The sequence below is a fragment of the Tripterygium wilfordii genome, chromosome 23 (assembly GCF_013401445.1).
Source record: "Tripterygium wilfordii isolate XIE 37 chromosome 23, ASM1340144v1, whole genome shotgun sequence".
Classification (NCBI taxonomy): Eukaryota; Viridiplantae; Streptophyta; class Magnoliopsida; order Celastrales; family Celastraceae; genus Tripterygium; species Tripterygium wilfordii.
This window is the reverse complement of record NC_052254.1, coordinates 12,090,908-12,102,293: the sequence shown is the minus strand read 5'-3', so window position 1 is coordinate 12,102,293 and position 11,386 is coordinate 12,090,908. Positions and strand designations below refer to the sequence as shown.

Genomic DNA, 11,386 nt, shown 5'->3' with positions numbered 1-11,386 from the left:
AAGGGGCGCTTCTGGTTCTGCCGGTGCTTGAAACAATTTTGTCTTCTCCATATTACTATATCTCTAGAGTCAATAATTTTATATGAGGAACTACTGAACTCAATCACTTGCTGCCGTTACTCTTCAGTTTTCTGTTGAGGTCTACCCTGTAGAGGTACTCAAATTGGATCAGTGATCGATTTCTAGGTTTCGTGCTGAGAACTGAGTCCATTGTCAAACTATACCAACATATATGCTACTTTTCAAATGTTGTATCAAACACGTTAATTTTTCGCTGTTGGTGCGTAAAAAGCCATAAAAGTCATTTTGAAATCTAGAAGATGCAGCCACATTACAAACAATAATAAAATAACCTTGAATATTTGACTGATTGAAATCAAGTCCAATAATTTGCATAGAATATCCAGAAACCTAAATAGAATTATAGAACAACAACATTATTTAGTCTCCTGGCTACAGGAACCTACATGGCAACATCCAACCTGTTTCTCCACCATAAAATAATAAACACGGTAGAGTACGTTTTGTTCGAGTACGACACAAATAATTATTTTTGATTTAAAATTGTAATCAAAATCGAAGAAGATTATAGGCATGCCAAGTGTTTTCAGGTTCTCTATTAGAAAATTCGACCCAAACAACACAAAACAATATTACTCGTTTAGGGTCAAAGGCCCATACAATTTTGCCCTTCTTGAACCGTCATCATTGATTCTTAGATCTAGTAAATGAGTTGGTTTTGTGAGATATATTGAACATTTGTTTATATGTCACTCGATTGAGTTATGTCAATCCGATTTGGGATGATCATTGGTCGTTAGACCAGAAAACACGTTGATTTTGTGAAAAATATTGGATCGTTGTTTATATGCCACTCGATTGAGTTGCGTGAATCAAGTTTGGGATGATGAATCCTACGATAGCATGTGAATATGATTTCTTTGTTTCACGAGTGTGGCGAAACTGACTGGTCCTCCACGGACAAAACCAGAATACCATTCATTGATTCCATTTCAGAGGCATCTGGTCAACATATTCTGCCCCTCCTTCATACGGCGCCGTTGTGATTCTTTCTCAGGTACAATACTGTCGTATGCATGTGGCCGGCTGGGATTGATCAAACCATAATTAATGCCGTACCAAATTCGTAGTTATTAAAAAATTAGAAGGGCAAAAAAAAACAACCAATAAAGAAGAGACACACATCACACTTGCATCCTATCCTTCTGCGTTTGGCAATCTTTGAAATTTCCTCTCATCTCCATAGAATAGAGAAACCTCAAAACATTTTGACAACAATTTTTCAATAAAATAAGAAAAAAAAACTGTTGACAAGCACGATGGGTGTCCACAACCTACCCACAATCGTGGTTATTCGATTTTTTATTATGGTTTTGGATACGGTTAACATTTTAATAAATTTTCGGATATTTTTTCTATTACGGTTACGGTTATAATCGAAAAATATTAATATATATTATATACTATATACTATATGTTACATATTATATAATATAATATATCTTATATATAATGTATATATTAGATTTTAAATACATATATATATATGTATATATATGTTATATATTTTTGAATTGTTGAGACGCTATGAGGTCGGCCAAGTAGTATTTGTAAAACTCTTATTATGTCTCTTTAAAAAATTATAAATTAAGATATCAATTAACCTAATCATTACATAAATTATAAATTAAGATTGATTAATTGAAACTTATGGTGACTATTATTTTAACTGTGATGAGATAATATATTTTATTATCATTATTATGAATTTTTATCAAACTTTGTGAGATGAAGTAGGATTCGATCATGGGATATTCTCTCCCTTTATTTAAGATTTATTCATATTTCTTCAATTTCTTCAAAAACCGAAAACTGAATTGATCCGATCAAAAAAATATGGTTATTTCGGTTTGGTTATCTGAACATATATGGACCAATTATGGATTCTAAAATATCATAATCGAATCATTTTTGTTTCGATTAAAAACCAAATGAACGCCCCTAAATAGAGTAACTCAGATGACACTTATGTATACAATATCTCCCCTTACCGTGTTAAAAAAATGCTACTTTTCCATTCATCAATGGCAAAATAATCATAATTACAATGAAGAAGAATCCTTGATTTCTAATCTATATTCTAATTTTTCATTCAGGATATAATATGTAAATTAAAAAAAACAAATGGGTTAGGAACTTAGAAAGCACATTTTGGAACGACGTCGTTTAGGAGGTTAGAGAAGAAGTCGTTATTGTCGTCATTTCCTCCATGCATAAACCAGCAAAGAGAAGCCATTGTTGGGCCCACTTGACTCGGTCTCCTCCGCGTCCACCCACTCCATCACCGACGAGCTGCAGGCGGATGAGTTCGACGCTGAAGAAATCGAAATCGACGACCAAGACGAGCTCCTCGCAGTCCTCAACCAGCTCTTCCTCATCTTTCTCCACTCCAAATTTTGCTGCCAAGAAACGACGCCGTTTTTCTCATTCCCTTCAACACTACAAGCTTCGATTTCTTTCTTATCTTTTTCTTCTCCTTCTTCTTCTTCTTCTTCAAACCTGAACATGAACACAGCGTGACCATTTTTGAACTCGTCGAAGAACCAATTGTACACGTCCCACGATATCTGTACAGGGACACCGTCGACTTCGATCGTTTCATTCCCTCTAAATTTCCACTTCAAACGCTTAATTAACAAAACCCTTTTGTTATCAACGCTGAAACACAATCTAGCCTCACTGTCGACTCTGCAATCGATCGAAATTTCTCTGTTCTTGCCCCCAAATCTAGCTTTTGTAGTGTAAACTCTGTTTCCGAACAAATGCTCTCTTCGGAGAACAAGACCTTGATTTCTCTCCGGCTTTTTCGCTTTGGTCTTCGAATAAGCTTCCTTGGTACAATCGCCGACGAGGAGCGTCATTTCGCCGTCAACAACCACGGCTATATAGAACCCAGATTGAGGTTCTGGGCCGGATCCGGATCCGAACTTCGCTTTACTAAGATCCCAAAAGATTTGAACTGTTGGTCTTCTAGTCTTCTTGTTTTCTTGGTCGATAAAATAAAGTTTCTTGGATCCATGTTTTTTACAGAAAAAGAAGTGCTTGATGTGGAGATGAAAATACAAGGTAGAGAGAGAAAGTGGGTCGGATAGAGACAGGGGAGAGGAACCACCTCCAGCGGCGTAGTCAATGGGGTGGAGATTGAGGTGGAGTGAGCGGCCAAGTACTGTGCGGGACCAGGTAACGGAAAAGATCCCAAGATCAGTCTGGTAGAGGCAGGTGTTGACGGTTGGGTTGCCAGATGCGGATGCCGCCGGTTGATGCGTCGGAGGACAGCGGTGAATTTCGTCGGCGGCGGTGGTGGAGGGGCGGAAGCAGGAAGGGAAGGGAGAGGTTTGGTGGGACATTTGGGTTGTAAATTACTCTTGCTTTTTGTAAGGTTTTCGTTTCAAGGGTTTATGGATTGGGGGTTATATATCTATATATCTAAGTTTATCTTTGTGAATTATGAGGGGTGAGAGAGAGAGAGAGTCAGAGTTGAACGCGCAACTCTGACATAAAAAAGGAGGGAAGACTTGGACTTTTTTATTCTCATTTTTGAGATATACATGAGAAGGCAACTCGCAAGGCAAGTAGGCTATAAATGGTACCCAATTCTAACTTGTACGTTAATTTGGTCAAATCAAATATGTTATTAATTTGATTTGATTGGATTATCCTAGACACTCTCTAATTTAATGTCATCAAAATAATGATAAATTCATTGAACCAAAAAGACAACAAGAGTTGAGAATCTCCTCTACGTTTTACCCCAATATAATTAGTGGTAATTGGATTCCCATTACTATTGCATAACAATGTATCAATCGGGCCTAATTGTGATGGGAGGATTTTGTAGAGTGTGGCATACACAATCAAACTCTTAATTGGGTATAGAATGAGAGATAACCTGGTTGGTCAGGTTATCTGCCCAGGACCTTTAGGTCCAAAGTTCTATTCTCATTCAGGGGGTTTGGGTTTTGAGATTTGGATAGTTTTCTATCCGTTGTAGTGGCTTTCATGCCCCTCAGACATGGCTTAGCGTGTGTGCGGCCTGTGGGCCTTTAAAAAAAAAAAAAAACTTTTAATTGGGTAAATATATCTTATTAGGGCAGTCTAAGTGACATACATATGTTCTTCTTCTTGTGTAGGCCCCCACATGTTGGTTTATTGCTCCTAATCTTTCATGGATTGGAAGTGTCATTCACGTTAAGTAGAGCCACAACTCAGTCTCTTTTGGACCATATGAATTGATCAAATATCTCATTCTAAAACCCACAAATGACATCTCTATTGGTGGCTAATCGTGTGAAGAAAGGGTGTAAGGACATTCACAAAACAAGTCCATACCTTACACTTCCACCTTATAAAACACTTTAAGTTTACACATGTTCAATTGAACAATTAGAGGCAAGTCATTTAATTAGTGTGTGAAACCTTGTCGTTTCATCCACTTTTAGGACTATTATCTAATTGAACTTAGTGTCAAGACCAATATCCCACATGATATTGGCATAATCCAATCGAATAGCATATACAAGTAGAGCATTTTATGAACCTAAGAACCACTAACAACTGCCTATAAAAACAACTATGTTCGATCCCATGACCTAGAGCAGTCAATATTTAAACTTAGAATTTTTTTTTTAAATATCGTTGAGAAATATGCTTCTCATTAGAATCGAACATTTGACACACATATATATAATCCAATCGATTGTCAACCGAGCCAACGAGACAATAATTAGGGTTATGCCAATCCATATAATGATTATAGTTTTGGTTCACGATTTCATGAGTCAAAGTTCAATAATCTAATGACCGACATAATTCATGAAATTAATATTGGTGATGGTATATTCTTCTTTATGGTCATAAAAGTGGAGAGCCAATGATACGGTAAGGAAATAAGAAACCACAAAACCCCATTTCAAAAGTGTTATGAATCTCAGCAATTGAGATCCCCATCATATGCGCATTAAATCCTGTACATACACCTTTGCGACTCAGATGATTGAAATCTCAGTCGTTGTTGAGATATTTATCTTTTTTGATCCCATTTAATCCCTTGAGCTTAAACTTCAATTAATTTTATGTTATTTTTAGGACCAACTTTCTACGGCCAATCCACCAAACGAAATTTCCCCATCTTTATTATCTTTTGTCAGGCCCTATCTTTATTATCTGCTGGGGCAATCTACTTATTCACCTCGCCACGTCTTACGTGTCACAACAAGTGTAGACAAGTCAAAACGACAAAAGCACCAAATGTTTGAAATTTTGTTATCTTCTTTTCTAAACTAAAGAAACCCGTGTTAGAAAATTAGATGGTCCCGTGATTTCGTGGTTAACTTTTTCACGTGCTTACAGTCCATTGGCGGAGGATGTATACGTTGTTTTTTGAAAGAAGAAATTGCATTAATCAAACGGGATTACAATCAAGGATTAGTAGGATATGAATGAGGGGGAACCAACTCCAACGTCTCCGATACTGATTCGGCCGAGCGTCCCAGAGAGGTCAGGGTATCAACCACTATAGGAGAAATTGTGTTCTAACATAATATAGGTCTGAGGGGCCAATTCGTCTTGTTCGTAGCAGTTACAATCTCAAAAGCATCACCCTCTAACAAAATATCATAGAAATTGCGTTCTACGAAACTACGTATTACGTTGTAGGTACCACCAAATCTAAAGAAAAAAGAAAGAGACTTTAATTATATGATTAAATACTGAGAAGATTCTGTTAGTAAATAATAATGATGATATGATATGGCTTCTCTCCTCGCCAATGTGAGATAAAAAAAATCCAGACAATTTAGATATTCTCGTCGTTACAACTTACAACTACATAACGTTCTCATGAAAGGGATAGGGGAGCAATAATTTTTTTTGCTACAATTGTGTCCCAAACCATGTTAAATTATGAACTAGAATATATTTTTGAGTGTTACAGTATTTATAATGTTAGAATATAGTAGATTTTGAAGAAAAAAAAATCAAAATTCTAAATGCTAAAAAGTAAAATAAGAAACCTAAACTCCAAACACTAATTCTTAGATCCTAAATTAGAATATGTCATTTTCAAACAAAAAAAAAACCATGATTTAACATGATTATGGAGGAGAATTGCAGCAAAAAATTGAAGCTCTTCCCAAAACCTCGTGAAGTATTATATAGTTATATATACATAGCGGCCGCTGAGTTCAGATTTAAAAAAAATACAAAAGGGGATTAGCAAAATATACCAATATTGAGATAAATAGACAATCATGGCAACTCTTTATAGCAAGAACCATACATTTGCCCTAGGTTTTTTTTAGCAAACATGATCTAGAGGTATGGATATAGACCAAAAGCAATATATTAATGTCTGGTTTTATTTGTTGTCAAACTTTGAAAATAAATAAGAATAGAAAGAGAGGAAATCAGCTAAAAATATTATTGTCTAAGCAGCACTAGCCAAGCCTTTTTCATTGCCGATAATGATGCTCAACACTGTGTCTCTCCTGTGCCGTACAAAGTGTTGCTTTCGCTTTAATTTGGCCAGCTGGTTCCTAATGAGTACAGAATACGTTGCTTTACGGGTCATCCGCAAACAATCAAACAACAATAGAGCAACAAACAAGCACTGTAATCGAAAACAGTAAAAGAAGAAAGAAGAAAAAACACATGATTTACGTGATTCGACAATATACCTACGTTCATAGGATCTACGATTGTTTTCAATATAAAAATTCTAGTCATATATTCGGTTAGGGTTTTAACCTTTTTATACTAACTATCTAGGTATTCGAAAATATAATTATATCCCCATGTAAAAATAACCAACCCCACATTAGTAACCCTTTTATACCAACTACCTAAATACTCGACTAGTACGTTACGCTCCCCTCTCACATAATTTCCTCTTTCCTTGGAGCTTTTAAGTATTACGTAATTCTTCTAATATGAGCCGATAATATATATGTGAACGTTGGTTTCAATATATAATGCATCATTTGCATGCCCCAGTTTGTGTACACCATCATCTTCATCAATACAGAAATGAAGAAGTTTGATATTGCTCTTTAAAAGTACTGTTATGGTTTGATTCCAGAAGTGCAAAACCTAATTAAATATTTATATTAAATTCTAGGCTCCATTGTATCCTGAAGACAAATTTGTTAGCTACACTCTTTTGCATATAAATTGATGAATGCAAATATTGTTTTAAGGAATTTACAATGTAATGTGACTTGAAACAATTTTCATTAGTCATTACATCCCTTTGTTGTAACACAAACATAACGTTAATTTTTTTCCTTTTTTTGGTAACCGAAAAATCATCCAACTCAACAATATGCCATTTGGACAGTTGACCGAAAGTAAATCTTGAATCTCCCAAACAGCCTGCACCACTATAACGACAGGTAAGATGGATCAAAGCCCATGCGAGTAGCGACCGGAAGTGGGACAAGTTGATTGTGTTTCATGGTTTGCACTACAGTTATATAGCTAGGTAGGCTTTTAAAATCTCCAAAAAAAAGAGGAAAAAACTCATTGGTTCTCACAAAAATTCGTAATTATATTTGTATTGATTTCCCACCTTTGATGAAAAGTTCTACAAAAGTCAACAAGTCAAAGCAACTGCTGATTAAATTTTAGGATTAGACCAAGTCATAGTTGATACTTGATTCCATTGTCAATGAAATCACGTTCTTTGACCATCTTTAATGTTTACACAGACCAGAATCACTTGTTTCTGAGCAATTAATGGACTTTTCAATTCTCAGCAAGAATTCTAAGTCAATAGTAGCAAGCATACTAGTATTTGTACGGAAAAGACAGAAAAGAAGAATGAATAAGAGGTTTTAATTTTACATAATATATGTGGCTTGAGATTTGCTAAGGAAACATAAGACAATATAATTTATCACGTTCAAAATTGGACCGATTCCTTGACTGTTCGAGTACTCGATTGCCCGGCTTTGTCGACATATCATGTGGTCGAACTCGAGATCAGGAAGTAGCTTTTCTTTCTCGTAAGAGAAAACATGAGCTAGGGGGTCCCCAAGATGTATCTCCGGGGATGCTCCGACGCTCAAGTCAGTTCGGTACATAATAAGACTACGAAGATTGCTTAGTATTAGGAACTCTCTCTTTAGCTAATAGTGAAACGTGAAATTGTGAGAGTCATTTACCTGGGTGGAGGTTCCCTTTTATATGAATCTAAAATAATTGATTGCCTTGATTGTGAGTGTGATAATCGGTGGTGAATCCCCTCTCGATTCACTACATATTCAATAATGATTCCCTCTCGGTAATCGAGGTGTTATAGTCACATAGGGTTCCTAGATTTATGCCTGATAGGCTGCACTGAGGAGTCCAGGCCGAAGTGACACTTGGTTTGCCGAGATGTTCCTCAATCCGATCACTCCCTTTCTATTATTATGCTGACACGTATTAGCATCTTATTGAGGGGTAATTTTAGTAATTATGAAAAATATCCGTAAAAAAATGGACAGGTTTTTATGTTATCTAGAATACTTTAACATAAATAAATACTATTTTATCTTAAAATGGTTGTTTTCGGGCCCTACAATGAACCTACGAGTCTACGACTTATCAAATGTCTAGAAAGTGTGTAGTCTGGGTCTGAAGCACGTAACAAACGGTCCATATAAGAGGTGCACTACTACTCTACTACGAGCCCGTATTCCTACCTGGCTCAAGTTATTTACAATAGTTGGGCCTGCCATGTTAACGTAAGCCCACTGAGGACGTAGCTTTCTAACCTTATTAAAATTGTCCAGTATCAGGCCCATACCTTGAATTCACTATGCCCAAGCCCAGTACTGCTTGTAGTCTCCATTCATTTGATTTGGTAGTACAAACAAACCGATGCTATGATCGTAGCCATCAAAAGAAAGTCCGATACCGTTGTTATTTTCTGCAATATATTTGTCTACTATTTTAGATTCAAAAAAAACTACCACACAACGCTTGAAGGATATTTTCATTATCAAAATTTGCGAGATGGGTAGTCCTTGCTCAAACTAACATGTGCGAATGCCACCTTAACATAATCTTTTCGCACTGGGCTTCGGCTCAAGTCTCAACTGATCCATGAGGATTGCAGGGTAGTCCGATATTTATCAGTTAGTTGCCTGGTGAATAGGTGATTGGGTTCCACATTATCAAAAATAAAAATGGGGTTATGATAGATTGGTGGGAGAGATGGGTCCCAACCCTTGTTTGTCCTTACAACATAGTTAAGGAAAGGAGTTGTTAGGACCATGTGGATGTTGGCATGCACATGGTTATCCATGTGAAGTCATGGAAGGAAGAACTAATTAAGAAGAGGAATACTTATGCAACTAATGAGACATGACATGCACCTACTTAGACCTAACAACTAATTTTTGTGTGTATCTAAGAGACCATACAAACAAAAATATCCCTCCCCATAAGCTTATCAAGAAAAGGGGTTGTAAGTATTTTGGGTTTTGAGTGGGGAGTAGGCCACCAAACTTTTTATTTCACTTACAATCAAAGGTTTTGCTCCTTTTGGATTTTTGCATGACTCACCAGATCCAAGGCACCTAACACAGAAATGATCATGGAGACCCATTATTAAAGACAAATGCAACTCATGTTCCTGTTTTTGGGTTTAATTTATTAGAAAAGAAAATTAAGAAGCATAAATAAATATGCATTATTGATTTCCATATGAGATTCTCTATACACCCACCATGATTGGATAGCCTTGACTACTTTTTCTTCTGAGAAATATCTCACCTTTGACTCCCATAATTTATTTTTTTTTTATTTTTCCAAGAGCCAAAATTATCAAATTCATTAATTTTATCTAGTCATTTTTATCGCCTACTAGTAATTAAAACCATAAAGCAAGTTTTTATGGGTTTGCCTAAAACAAGAATAATTAGTCTATAAAGTAGATTTTTTTTACTATATTATCTTGTAATAATAAGGTCTTACATAGAAGGGAGAAAAAAAGAAAAAGAAAAGAGAATTAATGGTTCAAATTAGTAATGATGGCAAACTCACTAGCATGCCATGATTTTCTTTTTTTATAAGGAGCATGCCATGATTTTAATCAACTTTGCTGAATCAAAAGTAGAAAAACAAAATAATAATGAGTCTAAACCCCAAGCCTACTTTAAATATTTTCATAGTTGTGGGGAACAAAATCAATTTCCAAACAGGTTGACAATCATCAAGTTTCATTTGAAAGAGACTAGAAACTATCGATCCCATCTCCACGATATCATGGGTTCAAGTGGGGGATATAATCATTTATTAAATATTTACAATATACCTTGATCATCATCTATACTCCAACCCAACGCAAAAGGATTAGATGGTACTTAGTACTCGTTTTCCCACATCCACGGGATCATGAGTTCAAGTGAGGGAGATAAGAACATTTCCTGAAATAAAATATACAATACCTTACGTTGGGAACATACATGATCATCATCCGCATTCCGCACCAACAGGACAGAAACTATCATACGAGAACATTAAGAGATACAAAAGGAGATGGGCCTGAAAGATCACTTGAAAAAAAAATACTCAATAGCATTTTCTTTAAGAGCAGTAATCCAACCGTGAAAGGCCGTGTCCTCTGCTGAAAACAAAACCATAAACCCTTTCAAACCCAACAATTCAAAGAGGCTGTTGGTTTTGTCAAACGTCTTTGAAATCTGCTCACAACTTTTTTTTCTGACAGACAAAGAAATATAACCGCTGCTTCCACATCACATGCCATGGAAATTGAGAAAAAAACTGTTCTTTTGTGCTACTTTCTGTGTCTTTTAATTGGCAAGAAATACAAAACCTACTGTCCTAGTGGCCTATAATCTTGGTTTTCGTGAGTCCAATTTTCAAAAAATAAATCAGTTTCTTCTCCCAAAATAGAGAATTTCCCACAGAAGATCTTCAAAAGTTGCTTCTGTTCTTCTTGACTGGAATCAAAGGACACATGACACTCCTTTGAAGAACAGTAGTACACAGTATTAATAAACATTACTGTTTGACCTGAAAATGATTGAGTTTAACATTTGAATGATAGTTTAATTAGTGAATATCTTTGGGGTTAAACTGCGTATATTTGAGATCTCCTGAGTTCGATTCTCGTCAGGAGCAATACCATTGTGATCATGTACTGGGTTTTGACCCGATTTATTATGTCATTAGGTGAGAAACTTCTATGCACGGTGACGGTTCAAGTTTAGACCAATGTCAATTATCTAAATAACGTGCTTGTCTTATGTCGTTCTCGGTAAGGAAAAAAAAAAAAAAGAGTTTTCTTCATCAATGTAGT

The 11,386-nt window shown here is 35.8% G+C and overlaps 1 protein-coding gene across 1 annotated transcript; it reads right to left on the bottom strand.

The window, feature by feature from the left end:
- Window positions 1-2,074: 2,074 nt before the first annotated feature.
- LOC119993182 lies at window positions 2,075-3,497 on the bottom strand. The gene has a single exon (XM_038840181.1). The coding sequence runs from the start codon at window positions 3,426-3,428 to the stop codon at window positions 2,280-2,282; it is 1,149 nt and encodes a 382-aa protein (XP_038696109.1). The 5' UTR covers window positions 3,429-3,497; the 3' UTR covers window positions 2,075-2,279.
- Between the last annotated feature and the right edge of the window lie 7,889 nt (window positions 3,498-11,386).